The sequence below is a fragment of the Trachinotus anak genome, unplaced genomic scaffold (genome assembly GCF_046630095.1).
Source record: "Trachinotus anak isolate AG129_WGS33_773 ecotype Australia unplaced genomic scaffold, CSIRO_AGI_Tana_v1 ptg000012l, whole genome shotgun sequence".
Lineage (NCBI taxonomy): Eukaryota > Metazoa > Chordata > Actinopteri > Carangiformes > Carangidae > Trachinotus > Trachinotus anak.
In genome coordinates this window covers 10,990,638-11,007,782 of record NW_027273863.1, presented here as the reverse complement: position 1 = coordinate 11,007,782, position 17,145 = coordinate 10,990,638, and the positions used below count along the sequence as shown (strand labels likewise).

General features: G+C 42.9%; 1 protein-coding gene across 6 annotated transcripts in view; it reads left to right on the top strand.

Annotated features, from left to right (window-relative positions):
• The window catches only part of epha4b (eph receptor A4b), a 110,959-nt gene that overhangs the window by 59,198 nt on the left and 34,616 nt on the right, over positions 1-17,145 (top strand). For all 6 annotated transcript variants that reach the window (XR_011692864.1, XR_011692865.1, XR_011692863.1 and 3 more), the window contains exons 11-14: positions 5,136-5,203; positions 6,070-6,195; positions 6,464-6,649; positions 14,364-14,425. Coding sequence is in view for 3 of the 6 variants with exons in the window: in XM_071490888.1 (XP_071346989.1) it covers positions 5,136-5,203; positions 6,070-6,195; positions 6,464-6,649; positions 14,364-14,425 (442 nt within the window). In the remaining 3 variants the exon portion in view is untranslated. The remainder of the gene's footprint in view (positions 1-5,135; positions 5,204-6,069; positions 6,196-6,463; positions 6,650-14,363; positions 14,426-17,145) is intronic.

Below are 17,145 nucleotides of genomic sequence, written 5' to 3'. Positions count from 1 at the left end.
TGTGTTTTCATACAGGGCCCCCTGCATTTTGACTTGCCTACTGTCAGACAACTGTATTGCCGTAATGTTAAATATTTTATCTGCCACATGCTCATACAATGTGTGCAGTGAAACTCAGGGTGACATACTCTTGAGGCTGTGCTAAAAGGAGGATATGTAATGTAAGTATTCAAATGCAAAAGTGCGCATCGGACAGGGGTGCCGGCTGTTTCCAAGTATGTAATACTGTGAAATGTCATAGTTGTAAAGCTAACTGTGCCACAACATGGTGTACATACCCGAGTGCTAAATGAAAATGTGCAAGGCAAAGGATGCAAAGGATTCAGAGCAAGACAATGGGCTACACTAGTCAAGGTGGTGGATATACACAGGACAGAGTCGCCCCATCCCGATGGCTTTAGGGTAGATACAGTATGTTCAGTATGTTCATCCTGTCTCCCTAAAATCTGAACAGCGAAGAAGAAGTCTGAGTGATTTTACTCATCCTCAATGGTCTAGTTTTGCAGCTCTGGCTGTACCATTTGTGTAACATTTGTGGTCGGAGTTAGCTGACAGAAAGATTCAGTATTCACCACATGCTCATGTGAGTTGACCTGTGTGCGCTCCGGTTTCTTCCCAGTGTCAAGTGGACTGAATACTCCAAATTGTCTGCTTGAGTGAACTCAAGTGTACTGCTCTATCTTGTGTTAGCTTTGTGATGGACTGGCGACCTGCCCGAGGTGTTTCCTTGGTTTCTAGCCGATGCACACTGGGATGGGATCCAGCCTCCAGTTATCTTGAGCAGGCATTAAGTGGGTAAAAACAATGAGTGAATATGGCATGAAGATTTGAGTGTAAATGAAGCTGGAATTGTTCCTGTTTCCTCACTGACTACCCTCATCTTCTCCAGTTTACTCTTGCGTCATGGTTTAGACACGACCTTGTAGACGCCATTCTTCTTCTCTGCCACCATCTCTAGCCGTACTGTTGACTGACACTCTTCTCTTTGTCATCTGTCTATTGGGTCTCTTATCTTTTCTCTTACTCTCCTTTAGGGTGAGCTATGTGCTGATAGTGTTCTACTTTGTTATTCCTTCTGAATCCTCCCTCCACAACGCCCGTATTCAACATCTCCATCCCTCTCGTTTCCCTTTTTATTCATCCTTCTGCTATTTAGTGCTCTTTCTTCTTATAATACGTCTTCTTTCTCTTCCTCTTTATCTTCGGCTCCTGTCATTGCAGCACAAACGCTGCCCCACCCCTCTTTCTCCCCACATCCCATATGTAAACCTTCGAGTTTCTACCCCTACGGCTGCCTCCCCTTCTCTCCTCACTCTTCCCCTCCATCTGATTGCTTGTTAGTTGGTATGCAGGCTTGGACCCCCATTGTGCGTTCTTGCCTGTCAGCACTCTCTTTTTCCATCTCTCTCTCTTGGTTTCTTTATTTCTTTCTCCAGCTCCTAGAGCCCACTCTTTCTATCAAAAATGAAGTACAAAGAGAAGGAGAGCAGAAGACAGGGCCTGTTGGTGGGGTGGATAAATGGGTGGAAACAGGAGGAAGAGAAGGAGGATATGTGGGTTATTGGACAAAGACATGTTTTCACTTAAAGGAAGAATTAAGAAAGAATATACCACCCGCGAGATAAAGGGCAGCAAGGGAGAGAGGGAGAGGGGGGAATGGGGGAGGGGCTACAGCGACCATAATATATGGATGGAGCTCTATGAAGGTGGAAGCTTGCTAGCAGAATGACAAATGGGTCTCGAGTGACAGAGCATTATATTAAAAAGTAAATTGATATGCAAATGTGGAGTGTGTGGCTTTGGAGGACAGGGATAGCCTGTTGTCCTCAGTGAAGTGGAACAGAGAGAGGCAGAAAAGAAAGGTGAGAGCCTGGGTGTGATACTGATATCGCAGTCCATTAACGTGTGTGTTTTTGCATGATTGGTGCAAGGCGTGTGTACTTTAAATCTGGGGGGGGGGGGCAGCTTGTGCCAACGCAGGGGGACTATCTCATTATAAAGTCTGTTCCAGCTCAAGAACCTCTGAATGTTCATGCGGTGAAGTAAACACCTGTTGTATCCAAATCAATTGCAAACAACTAGAATTCACCAAGGCTATGTTGTGACCAGAGCCATGATTTCTGCATTTGCACAAAACTATGAGCTATGCCATGGCAACAACCTTGTTTCCAACAAAACACATTCATGCACCACTATTTTGCCGCGTCATACTTAGGGATGACTTTGAAACCACAGACAAGAGTTTGCACAAAAGATTTAAGATACTTGTGCTTTTAAATTCATATTTGTTGAAAAGATAAAATAAAAAATAAATCCCACCCTGTGCTTCAAGTCTGCAATGACTTTTTCAATACTTAATCACAGTCTCACCACAGGGTCCTTAGTAGAAGTTCCAGAGCTTTTAATCATATCACGATCTTCCTCACCAGATGGGGAATCCAGTATGTTCAAACCTGAATTTGTCTGAGCTCTCCAAGGACCTCTCGCTGATTGTAGAAGTAAAGGTTGAGATGGAAAGTTCATTCTTTACCTCTGAGCCTTCAATTTATCATTTACCTGATTTGAAAAATGATTTGCCTTGACATAACCATAAAACAAAGATGAAGATGTTTTCTCCTTACATTAATCCAGTCAACAGTGATTTTCCTAAGAAAAATAATGTAAATTAATATGATATGTATATGAACGTGATGGGACATATACGTGGCTAAAATATTGCTTTAACCAGCAGAAATGTATGTGTTCATATAAAAGTAAATCATCTACATGGAACAAAATGCAGAACAAAAACCTTTATTTTTTTAAACATGGAACGACTGCATATGAGAGTGTATATCTGACTGTCCTATAGTAAGTGTTTGTTTTTGTGCTACTGCAATGTTACCAGTTTCAATCATAAAAACTCAACAAACAAATAAAAGTCTAAAAAAAAAACAGTTGCACCAGAAAATTGTTCTCTAAATTACATGTTGCACTGTTGCATTTAAGGCATTAAAAACATTAAAAAATATCCATTTCATACACACAGACACAGACAGCCGTCGGGGGGGAAACAAAAGCCACAGCCATGTCAGGGTTTGTACTATGCTTAAGACTGCAGCGCTAATGATTCATGACACTTCTAACTGCAGAGGAGAAATGAGTCGCTCTGTAATTACTATGGAAATGTGTTCATTTCCCATCAGACACACAAACACACACACAGACACCCACACACACTCACATATGTAGCCATGCACCCGTGGAGACACACACACACAAACACACACGCACACGCATTAACACAGAAACAGCCCTAGCAGTGGTGGGGAGGTGTTTCAAACGTGGGTTTTAGTGTTTTGCAGAAGGTGCACACATGTATATATGTGTGTGTGCATGTGTGTGTGTGTGTGTGTGTGTCTGGGTGGGTGTCTATGCCCCCATGGGATTATCACACTTGGAGCAGAGGTGTGACCCATGTCCCCATTCCCCATATGTTCTAAACACATGCCCCAAAGCACTGGATGTGTGTGAGAGTGTGTGTCAAGGGGGTAATGATCGTCCCTTGGTGTTCAACTGGCTTGAGCCCAGCTGATAACCAGGTGGGGCCCAACTCCCCTTTCATAAGAACATTATGCCCCCTCCTCTTTATCCCCAAATACCAGCAATCAGTCTCTACCCTTGTGTGTGTGTGTGTGTGTGTGTGTGTGTGTGTGTGTGTGTGTGTGTGTGTGTGTATTCCCATAACAGCCTATTGATGTCTGGGTTATACCATGCATTCAGCTGTGTAAAATCAACACAAGGATTAAACACCAAATGACTCAGATTTACTGAGCCTGGCGAGACCCCACCTTTCTCCATTTCTGTTGCTACGAGTGCTTCTCATTCTCAGTCATAAGACGTTACTCTGTTTCTGCCTCACTCTTCTCTTTTGTTATTTTTGTCTTTTTTCATCTTTATCTTATTTCTCCTGTGACTTTTCTTTATCAAACTTTTTTTTTTTCTTTTTCTTTCAGTCTCCTTTTCTCCTCTGTCCTCCTCTGTACTGCTACCTTAAATCTCATGCTGCAGATTCCCAGTTTCTCTTGGCTCTAAGCCTAAATCAATTTGTCTTCATGATGGACAGACATACAGACTGGTTGCTGCTTTACCTGTACAGCAGTCAAGGAGGATAGAAAAAGAGGAGGAGAGGAGAGGAGAGGAGAGGAGAGGAGAGGAGAGGAGGCCATAGTATTTATGTCATGTTTAGTACTTTATTATATGAAACTGCTTTTACATTTTATGTTTTTTGGCCTAAAATTTAAAAGAGCAGTAAATCTCACAGACAGTGTTAGTGGGTGATTAGGGCTGAAGGCTGTAGCACAAAAAAGTGAGAGAGAAAATACCCTGACACAAACATATGAAACTCCGGCATCCCACAAAAAAAACCAAAAAAAAAACACAGACACACATGAGCAGCATCCCCCTGCCAGGTCTGTAAAACAGATACACAGTTCAAGACTTCCTCACAGCTGGACAGCAGGATTAAGTTGATCAATTTGTCAATATTTTGTCTTGATCATTGAACTGACCACTGCTGCGGGGTGTGCACGGGGGGGGGGGGGGGGGGGGGGGCATGACCCATGATAATGTTAAAAGCATTGGTTAACAGCCAGAGGGGTGCTTAAATGCGTAGATCTGCTTCTATAGGGACATCTGTGACACACACACATACACACACACACACACACACACACACACACACACACACACACACACACACACACACACACACACACACACACACACACGCACACACACATTCACTCAACCTCAGGCATAAGTTTCTTAAAGGGAAGTGTGGAATTGCCAGTTAAAAACAGAAAAAGAGGAATAGTTTGTTTCTTTTTTTCCTGCAGGCTCGTGTTAGACAGGATAACAGGTGTATAAAGACAAAAGGAAATATCTATTCTTCATACAAACAGCTGTTGGGTGTGCACAGAGTAATGGGGGATTTTCCTGGAAATATCACAGATTTAACGCACGGGTACCATTGCACATACACACTCACGAGTATGTGATCGCCCATAGAGGTGCTATATAAAGCCATATTGGCGTCTGTGTGCTGGAAAAACAGTCGATACAGGATCATAACCCAGCTGTGCACTTCTTTTCAGGCACTGCGGATACATCAAAGCCAAGCAGGACCCCGATGAAGAGAAGATGCAGTTCCAGCATGGCCGAGGTAAAGACACAAACACACATCCATACAAGCAAAAACAGGAGCACATATTCATCACCAACGTTATATCATCATGAATACAAATGTAGCACATTTTGTTTTTGTTTTGCTTTTCAAACTCAGCGATTTATTTTTATATGTACATTTATGCTTATGCAAGCACTTCCGCACACACATAACTTGTCTTTAAACCAAACCTCACACCCACCTGCAATGAATCACATCACTGCCTGCATTCATGGCTGCAAACAACAGACATGAGGAGGCATATTTTATCAGTTTAAACTCAGGTGAACACTCCAGGAGCAAAAATGATGTGATGTTTATTTATTCACATACAGCACTTACACCTTGTTTACATACCCTCAGCTGTATAATGAGACTTTAAACAGTTAGAGTGGCACCATATAGCACACAGCTACAAAGTCTCTAACTCCTGCAGCATTCTCAGCTGAATAAACCACGTTATTGCTCACTTTCTTGCACAAATGTTTGCTGGCAGAGTTGAAGCTCCTTTTGGGTTCCTGTTAAAATTCTGAGTTATTTTAACACCATTGTGAACAAAGTAGTTTCATTATGTAATAATTTGTAATGCCACTCAAACAGAGCACCCACGCTCAAGCTCCCATTTGTAGCATGCATTCACACTGTCTGAGCAGGAATCAGAGTCAGCTCCACGAGAAAACCACTTCAGTGCTCTATTAATACTATTATCTATTATTATTATTATTATATAGTAATATTACTATTATTATCTACTCTTTTTTTTTAAATAATTGTACAATCACGTACATAGCCAAAGCTGAATATGTTACAATACATTTAACAATCATCTTTCTCTCCACATTTCTCCACTTTTCCACTCCAAGTTAAGCTCCCAGGCAGCAGGACCTACATCCATCCTCACACCTACGAAGACCCCAACCAGGCTGTCAGGGACTTTGCCAAAGAGATCGATGCTTCCAATATTCGCATAGAGAGAGTCATTGGAGCTGGTGAGTTGGTAGTAAAACAGCAGTAAACTATCTTAATCACTCAGAAGAATCAAATACTTTTGGTTAGGTAAAAAAAAAAAATCTGGGTGCCTTTTAGGTTCAATATTAGATCTTTTAAAACTTCCAGAAATACAGATATGAGAGCTAATATTATTCTACATAATACTGATATTTATCAGTACAAGCTCTTGCAAGCTGTTCTCTGCAAGTGTCATAGTTTTATCAAACCTTTGTGTGTGTGCGCATGTGTGTGTGTGTGTGTGTGTAGGAGAGTTCGGGGAGGTGTGCAGCGGTCGGCTGCGTGTGCAGGGGAAGAGGGAGATCTACGTGGCCATCAAGAGTCTGAAGGCGGGATACTCTGACAAACAGAGGAGGGACTTCCTGTCTGAGGCCTCCATCATGGGACAGTTTGACCATCCGAACATCATCAGGCTGGAGGGTGTCGTCACGAGATGTGAGTGACAGATAAAAACACATCATCTTTTTGTGCGTGGGTGGATGACATGTTTGGTTGTGCAATCATACACTTGCCTGCCTTTTCTCTGCTTGGGTGCTGTAGTATGTAGTGCGTGAGTGTGTATCTGTCACATACCTGTGTGAGACACAGTGGAGCTGTTGGCAATGTTGGTGGTGACCCTGGATCAGATAAAAGCTCCATTACCATGGTAACAAACTGATGACGCATGGGGTGTGCATGTGAACGGCGACTGTCCACCTCTGTCCACATATAAACAGCCACCTGTTTATTTCACATGATTGTGTTAGGCAATTAGAGCGAGTGTGTGTTCATGTAGGTGAGACAGACACAGGCCTGGTTCAACAAGATAGCTGATTTGTTATCGCTGGGACTCGCTCTCTCAATCACACACACACACACTCTCTCTCTTTGCATCTATCCTGCTCTCGTCTTAATTCCCTATCTCACTCTCCTTCTCTCTCTCTCTTAGTCAGTGTCCATCTAATCTTCACATTCAATCGCCCCCCCCGTCTCTCTCTTCTTCTCTCTCGCCCTCTGTCTTGCTCAGTCAATCTCAGTCTCCTCTTCTCTCCCTCTAGTGCTCTCTCTCTCGCTCTCTCTATGTCTCTCTCACTAAATATCAGAGTACATCAACACTAAGCCAGCTAAATGTGAAAACACATCATTTTCCTCCTTTCTGCTGGTTTTGGTTCCAGAGCCAGACTAACACAGATGCACAGCTTGCTCGGCTGTTTTGGCCGACCATCTTTGTTGATGTCATTCCCGCCCCTGGAACAACGGAGCTCTTTGCTTTACAGAAGTGAACAAAGAAATATGGAGGAAAGCTTTCTCCATGCCCAGTTATCAAGACAGTTACTACATGACCAAAATGCAAATGCTTAGTTTGTTATTAGTTGTTGTCAGTTATGAGCAGTAAAGAAAAAAAAAACATGTATTACATGATCATTATCATTATCAAGTATCAGCCCGAATTAAAGTTGTTGCTGTGAAAAAAAAAGTAAAGTAAAACCAAAATGTTTACAATGGTGCTCCCATCATCTACTTCCTATTTATGAGTGTACTGACAATATGGTTTCATTCAGCCTCCATGAGAATAAATGTTTTCCAAAAACTACTCTTTTTGAAATTGGTATCCAACACTTTTGCAAAACTATGCTGTAACCCAGCAGGCACGAAGCTGGCCACCAACTTCATTACATGTTGGTATTTGGTTGAATGTATGTTGTGATGTCGGTTGACGTCCAATGCCGACGTTAATTTGAGGTAGAATACTGACGACAGCTGATGTTGATATTTTGTTAGTTTTAAGTTGTGTTGTTAAGTGACCAAAATCCAACGTCTTCCAAATGTCTCATGTCAAGGTGATCTTGACACAAAAATATCGACATTCTAGTCGTGAGCAAAACCCAACCTCTACTAAACGTCAGCTAAACATCAGTCAGTGAGTGTTGGGTTTTGACGTCAACCTGATTTTCATTTCCAACCAAAATTCAATGTTGATCAGACGTTAGAGTGGTTAGAGTCAAACATCTTCTGTCGTTATATTGACACCCGGCACCAGGAGGGAAGGCTGTGTGGTCATCAGCCATCTGCCATCTGCCATGGCAGTCAATTCAACTCATTCAGGTTCCTCAGTGCCACTGCTCTGTTCTGCTTCTGGTCTGACACCTTGTCATGCAGATGTTTGTGAGAGATCTACAGACAAGCAGAAGGAAGGAGACGGTTGGTACAAAGAAAACAGAAGCGTAAACATGCAGGAGGACAAATAAACCTCTGCTTTCCCCACTTTCTCCCTCTGTCTCACACACACACACACACACACACAAAGATCTTCAGTCCATCACACCAGTGCTCAGTGGCACTTAGGCCAACAACAAAAGAGGAAATGCATATGCATAAGCTTTTATCATGAATATTAATAATTCATAAAGTTAATTGGATGTGTTTTTTAGGCTCATGAATATTCAGCAGAATGCCCCCCCCCCCACACACACACACACACTTCTTATTCATTTCCTTTTACTCTGTCATGCTCTCTCTCTCTCTCTCTCTCTCTCATTGTCTAAGTAATGCTTGATGTGTAATAACTGTGACCTTTGGTTAGCAGGATTGAGGTAGTTTGTAGGAGTAGCCTACTACAACAACAAACTAAATCAAATGTTTGTTTCATTCTGACAGGCAGACATATAATTACTGCACTTTCTTTTCTTTTTCCAGTGGCACACACACCACTTTGCTTTAAAATACTGGAATACATTTAAGAATTACTGACAAATCCCAGAAATTTTGTGACAGAGGACAAATAGCGCAGTTCACAGTTGAAACAGCTAAAGAGCAGAACCCTGGCTTGAATAGCAACTTGCTCTTACATAGTAAGGTGCTCTTTATTTTGTCTGTGTTCTGTGAACATAAAACTACGCCTGCTGTTTTTGTGGTGTGTCCATGTAACCAGTGTGTCTACTTTCACGTGCATTTCTTTGTGTCTCTCTTCTCACCTGTCTTCACGGCACATTGAGAAGCTGATAGAGCTCCTCAGAAACAAATCTCACTAGTGGAGCAGTAATTTCACAGGTCACAGCCCAGGGTGTCTATGTGCGAGCAAGGGGGTGAGAGTTGAGATGGGTCAATAATTCCTTCAGGCCTTTTTCTCCGGCACCAGCTGGTCCCTTCACACCGCCCTCAGTCTAATCAGGCAGGCTGACCCTGACTGCTCTGGGCTCAGGTGTGTTGGATTGGTTTGCGTAGGTGTAAGCAGCAGCAGAATCAGCAGTAGTAGGAGGAGTAGAGGCGTCAGCAGTAGCACAAGTAGCAGAAGTAACTGTTGTAGTAAAATTAGAAGTAGCAGGTGCAATCGTATAAATGTAAAACTAATGATACTATACCAGTAGCACAAGCTGGAGTATGAGTCCCAAAGATATTATTAGATATTACATTAGACAGAGAAAAGTGGCCCATTTACACAGAGCTGGAGAGCTGGGACAGTACTAACAATACAGGAACACACACACACAAACACACACACAACAGAAACCATGTATTCTGATCAGTAAAATGCAAAGTGTGTGGTGTTTCTGCAGTTTCTTCATCCAGAATTGACACTTTTCATGCAGTGCAATTATCAAAGGAGTTAATTAATTAGATCCACTTAAGTCCCACAGCATCACAGGAAGCAGTAATGCTAGAAGTCACTGGTAGCACAGGTATTACTGTTCTTATTGTTGTTGCAGCATTGTAGCACTTATAAATAGAACTATAGTCTTACAAGTAACACTGTCAGCATTATAGTTGAAGCACTAGTAGCAATAGTAGTAGGAGTAATACAGTGTAGATGTAGCAGTTGAGTTGGGGGTAGTGGTGGTGGCCGTTGTGGTTGTACTCATGATTAAATTGGCATTATTCAACGTTTTGTACAGTTCTGTTTCGTCTGTCTGCATTTTCCTGTTTCATTTGTTTCTCTGTGTGTGTGTGTGTGTGTGTGTGTGTGTGTGTTCTTGCCACTTAAAACCACATAAGCCTTCAGCTCCTGCCATGGGCCACCATGATAACCTTCTCTGCTGTCTGTCACCTGATTGTTGCTATTGTCATGCTAATTACAGCGCCACATGCGGAAAAGCAGACAAAAAATAGATCTTTTCTCTATCTGTCTCTCTACACATCAGGAAAGTGCAGCAACCTGCCCCTCCCCTGCCCCCCTCCTCCCCCCTTTCCCGGCCTCCATCTCCTTATCTTCCCTTCATCTCCCCCGTCCCTCATTTTACCCATCCGTCCTTTATGTGTTTTACAATCGCTGCAACAATCGGCTCATTTGGAAAACCCTCAATTACCGAGCTCCATCTCATCTGCCCACATTGCACACGCACCCACACACACACACGCGCACACACACACACACACAGCCACACACATGCACACAATAAGTGCTTCAATGTTACCTGTCAGAGTGTTTGAAGTTATTCACATTTTGAATATGTATGCAGATCTGGAGACAAATGAGGAAGAGGAGAAACAGGAGGGGGGAAGTAAAGAAAAGGTGACGATGGTTGCGGGACGTAGGGGAGAAGGGGTGGGGTGGGGTGGGGGGGTTGGATGGATGAGATAGGATACAAGAACGAGGAAATGAGAGAACATGGGGCTTGAGAACAAATGAGGGCGACGGGGGGAAGATGTGCGGAGAGATTTGAGGAAAAGAGGCGCGAATAGATGAGAGGAGAGAAGGCGAGGAGACAAACGTGAGGAAATGAGGAGAGATGAGAAAGCGAAGAGAGAGGGAGGAGAGGTGAAGAGAGGAGAAGAGAGGAGATAAGGTTATTGAGTTTCTGTCTCTATGTTTCTCCGCACCCCCACATCCTCTCACGGCGTTTCCCAGAACAGAGATCTGTCCTGTGTTAAAAGCATTGTATCATTTAGTTCGGACCCTTAACATTAATCAATAAAGCAGTTATTTCATTTTCTCGTTTGTACCTTGGGCTGCCTCATTCAATAATGCGGTAATGCGGCCCACTGGCGCACACACAGATAGCCACTCATAATGTAATTGTCAGGATGTATACAGAGTCTATCACTTTCGTTTACATTCACACCAACACACAAAGAAACAGCCTCTCATAATGTAATTTACCAGATATACTCTATCATAGTGTTTTCTATCACTTTCATAGACACACACACACACATACACACAGCAATTCACAAATTTACACACACACGCACACACACACTGGAGGCCTAAATGATCCGAGCTTTATCCTGTGGAAAGCAGAGACAACACTTTTTACTTTCACTTATTAAAGAGCTGTAAAAGGGAGCAAACTCTTCTCTGATCCATTCCATAACACATTCCACCTGGCAGAACATCAATACCCAATCTGCACACACACACACACACACACACACACACAAGAAGTGTTTTTAGCTCTGCAAACGGCTGTGTTATTTCTGAAGGCGATGAAAGGCAATACATTGGAATGAATATGAATGTGATTAGTTAATTATGTGCTTTCAGGGGGAAATTGAGGAGCGCTCGTGAATGTTTGTCAGAGATGAGCTCCATGATGGGCTAGAGAGGCGCCGTCTTGCTCGTGTGTTTGAAGTGTGGGTAGCGTGTGATGAAGTCACAACAAGAACTGAAAGGGATTCTTTGAATTGTTCAGATTGTGTGTATGTGTATGTGTGTGTGTGTGTGTGTGTGTGGCCTTGTTTTTCTGTATTTGTGGAGTTCAGAAACTATACAGCTTTTTGGAGGCCAAAATGTTGGAGGCCATAAGTTTAAGTAGCTTAAGACTTAGTGTTATGGTTAAGGTTACAAGGTTAGGTTAGGGTTAGGGTTGGAGTTGGAGCATGCGTTTGTGATGGTTAAGGTTTGGGTAAGGGTCTCAACAAATATTGTGAAACAAGGATGTGTGTTTGTGCTGGCACCTGATGACAAGAGACAGAATGAGCTAATATACAGCGTAAGTGTGTGTGGTCGGTTTTATTGGTAACTTCTGTTATCTTTCAGAGTTGCAGGGATAATTCTGTATGGCAGATGTCCAGATGATGGCTAGTAATAGTGTGTGTGTGTGTGTGTGTGTGTGGGTGTGTGTACATGCCAGGCTCACATGGTCCTCTAGGCCAAGACAACAGGATGAATGTGTTTCATTGTGCTTCTATCTTGAACGCATCAAACACCGTGGGGCCTGGAGGTAATATTCTCCTTCCTCAGTAGCATACATAGGCTTACACACACACACACAAACAAATGTAGAACGCAGACAAACACGCACTCAAACACATAATTGGTTTTCAGAGGTAGTTTTTTATAGCTCTTTTCCATTTCATGGCTGTCTCCATCGTGGAATATGACATTTATGCCTATCTGTTCTGTATGGATACACACAGGCACACACAGAATAACATACATGTATTCACAGTCACAGTGTCGACAATCCAAGACACAATTAAGTACACACCTGAACACACACACATCTCCTAAAGGAGGAGTCAGACCTGCTTTCAGTCACAATCAGTCCCATCCAGTGTTTTATCCGCCACAAACACACAAACAAAAGCACACATATGTTCTCTCCCCCTGAGCAGAGCTGAAATCAGGCGGTCATCATTGTGCCATCCCTCCCAACTTGCTGTGCCCTGAAACCAACTCGCGCTCTCTCTCGCTCGCTCTCTCTCTCTCTCTCTCTCTCTCTCTCTCTCTCTCTCTCTCTCTCTCTCTCTCTCTCTCTCTCTATCACACACAAACAGAGCGATGCACCACACATACACACAACACAGGCCCCATGTGGAGATAAATGTGACCAGCAGTCCTCACCCCCAGCAGAAGAAAATCCAATTCTCTTTCACTTTTATCCCTGAGACTAATGTTACTGTCAAAGAAGACACCACCACCAGAGACCAGGCGACTCTGTTTGTGTGTGTGTGTGTGTGTGTTTGCTGCAGTGAGATAGTGAATTCATTTAAGGTGATGTATTGCTGTCTTTACCTACAATCTCACTGTAGGCCTCTGTGGTGTTGTTCCTGCTTTTCTATGACAAGCTTTTGACCCCTCCTCACCCCCTTCTTTCCTCATCTTCTCTGATCCAACCTTTCTCTCCCCCCTTATCTTATCAACCCGTATATCTCTTTTTTTCCCCAATACACTCTAACACTATACATTCTTTTATATTTATCTTCCATTCACTTCTTTCCATGTTTAACCTTTTCTTTCTTTCATGTGTCTCTACTCCCACTTTCTTCTTCACTTTAACCAGATGAGCTTTAATTTTTAATCAACATGTTCCCAAAGCAAATCATTAATCATTAATATGACCAGCTATAAGGAGAGTTTAGGAAAATTTCATGTCTATTTCTGTCATATTTTCGGCCTTAAACAAGTTCTTCAAGACCTCTGCCTCCTCTCCGCCAGGTTCTCTATCCCCCTCTTGTGCTGTCCTTATCTCGCCCCCAGGTTTTTTCCCAGCATCTCTGAGGTCTGATTGAGGAAATGTGACCTATTCATCACAACTAACATAGTCTGTGTGTTTACAAGCCACACACGCACATGCACACACACACACACACACACAAACCATCGTTTTAACTACACATTGTTTGTTACTGGCTAAGCTCAGCTGTAGGGGGTGGTACCAAGGGAGAACCCTGTAAAACAGGGACAACTGCTGTTATTGATATGTGTGTGTGTGTGTGTGTGTGTGTGTTTGTGTGAGATCACAGGTACTTTGTTAATCATTTGTAAGCCCCACCAGATGCCATGCAGAGGACCATGGTGGATGCAGCCTGTCAGTCAACCACCCCTCCATCACATACACATGCACACAAACACACACTCATTCAGGTGCAGGTGCACAACGATCTGACCACAACCCCCTTCCCCTTGAGGCTGATTAGTATTCATGAGATCTCAGGAGGCCCCTTTATACACACACATACACTAACACACACACTCACACACACATTCTGGTGGATTGGTCCATTCTAATTATCTCCTGGCGTTTATGGAGAGGGCTGATTAGAAGCTGTCAGTGTGACTGATGACGACATGCCATGTTATCCCCCAGAGAGAGAGAGAGACAGAGAGGAGGACTGGTCACAGCTGTGGACGCCACTACTTCTCTGTCCTCATCTCTTTATAGTTTGTGTGTCTTCTTCCTTGTAATTCTGCTCCGACTAACAGCTGCCCTGCTATGTCTCTCTCTAGGCAAGCCAGTGATGATCATAACAGAGTTCATGGAAAACGGATCTCTGGACACTTTCCTCAAGGTGAGTCACTACTCAGCTGGAAGGAACACAGCGCTCACATCTGCTACATGGTCAGGGCCACGAGTCATCACCAAGGTGCAGCTGTAAAATGGCTGAAATTATAGAGTTTGTTTGCCCAAATTGCTGCTCTCGAGGACACATTCTTTTAAAGACATATAAAGATACCTGACTAAATTTGCCTTTCATCTGGAGAGCTGGAGAATTCAATCTGTAAAACTTTACAGAAACCACCAAGGACATGATTTCAGCCGGTCAAGGACTGAACTGAAGTATCCTTTAAAGTAAACAACACTATTTCAGCTGATCTGAGTTTTTAAAGCGGTTTTGATTTGAACCATATTTTTCATATGTAATCATCCCAAAAAAAATGAGGGTAGGGATGCATTTCCATGTTCAGAAGCACACATCACTGCTTTACACACAAATGAGTGCAGCTGGGAACAACATGACAGTTTGCCATATAAAAAAATGCAGCACATCTTCATTAAACAGAAGAAATACTGTCTTAGTTTCTACATACATGGAGGTAGTCATGATATACACATACACAGACACTCAACTTTTTCTTTACTAAGTATAGACAGAGAGCGGGTGAGAAACTTTCAGTCAGATGCTTGGCCCCAGACTTCCATCACATGATGTTTGATATTGGGTCTATAAATGCACTTAGTGTCCATATCCCAGAGCAGAAAACAGCAGCAGACCGCTAACAAATGGGCAATAAAACAGAGAAAGTGTATTGCTTTGTGTGCAATATTTGTTCTGTTAGGGGATACGAAAATAAACAGTCCATTTCAGATGTAATGTAATACCACCAAAGTCATATGGTTAAGAGTCAAGGCAGCAACTGAGAAAAACATGGAAAATCACCTCCAAAATGCTGTAAACATTTGAAATAAAACAACATAATCAGAGGAAGAGATGGAACAGAGTTTAAATTCGTGCCAGAGTGTCACAAAAGTAAGTTCTGAGAAGTAGATTTTACTCAAGGTTATTGCTGAACCTCTTATCAGGGAGCAGATTAAATAATAAGGGGAGGCTTTGTCGCTGAAAAGGACACTATGACAAGAGAAAAATCTGTCACCCAATACGTCATTACATCAACTGATGTTTTTAAAGAATTAGTCCTTCAAGCCTGAACAAATCACCTGCACAGATGTAACATTTATCGAAGAAATCTTTATGTACATTATCAAAACTGACTGCATTCTTAAAATGAACAAGGATGTGAAAATGTGATTCATGACTCCTGTTGATTCACAATATGTAGCACACGAGACAAACACGCAGTATTTATTTAGCTGAGCAGCCCTGAATTGAGTTTTGCATACACCCAGATGAATGGATTGTTCCAGCTCACGTTGAAAGTCCCCCTGATTCATATTCAGAGTTGTTTGTCAGCCAGTAAAATCACTGCAGTGCTCCAAAGCCATTAAGCCTGTGATGATAGGCCCATCACTAAATAGACACCAATCCCATCAGCAACACTGAGGCAAAATGAAATGAAATCTGACAGATAAAAAATGGCAAAAGCATAATGTCTTGAACACACACACAGACACAGACACACACACACACAGTCACACAACAACTCACATACAGAGATACAGTACATGCATGTTGTGTGTTACGGTATGTATGAGGGTCATAAAGAGAGTCCGCATTGGCTGTATATAATTATGGAATCACTTTCATGGGTTTCACAGCTCATCCGTGCTTCTGGCATCCATATGTGTTTTAATTATGTTGACCATTAATCGAGCAGCCCTCCCTCAGAAATAACAAAACCACTGTTCTGTCAAGTTTCTCCTTTTTAGTTCTAAGGCAAAAATTTAAATAATATGCCAAAATTTGCAACAAAAAAGTCTAATTTTTCCACCTTTCTCATTTGTCTCCATCTCCTTGTCTAACCTCTGTGCCCTGCATTTGTCTCTCCTCTCTTTCCCTGCCCTGCCCACCCTCCTTCCTCCTCCTTCCTCCTCCTTCCTGGCAAGGCAATGTGGTGGGCAGATTGATAGAGGAAGTCTGTAGGTTTGTTAGACAGTCCAATCAATCAGCATCTCACAAAACCACCGGCTAATTAACTTACTCCACAGCTGCCGAGGGAGAGACAGAGAAAGAACGATAGAGGAAGGGGAGTGCGGGGGAAGGGGGGGTGCACAGATGCAGAAAGATGAAGGAAAATAGATAGATAGATGGAGACTGAATCAAAGTAATACAGAGTTCTTTCTCTCTCTCTCTCTCTCTCTCTGTCTCTCTCTCTCTCTTTTTGAGACAGAGACTGAGGAGGGACAGAGATTGATGGAGAGAACAAAAAGACAGAGGGAAGGAGAGATGATATAAAGGAGAAAGGGTGACTGATAACATGGATGGCTTTTTAACGGGGACCGTTGGCCCAGGGCAGAAATAATTGGCAGAGGAAGGTGAGCTGGACCGCCATCGATCAACAGGCTCCACTCTCAGCCAAAGACAGCTCAAATCTGAAATCCAGTGAGCTCTGCTTGGGCACACGGTCGGTGTTAGAGAGGGAAGTTTTGTCTGCTCTGTCAGATCCAATCCTCTGCACGTAGGATTTTTTTGTGATCCTCCATTGATCCCTGGAAGGGGAAATTCATCTTTTGCTCGCCACCCTCCAGAGAGAGGTCAAAGCACAGAGTTAGCAGGGGCTGGAAAGGATTCAGACTCTTGCTCAGGGACACTTCAGAAGCGTGGATTGCTGC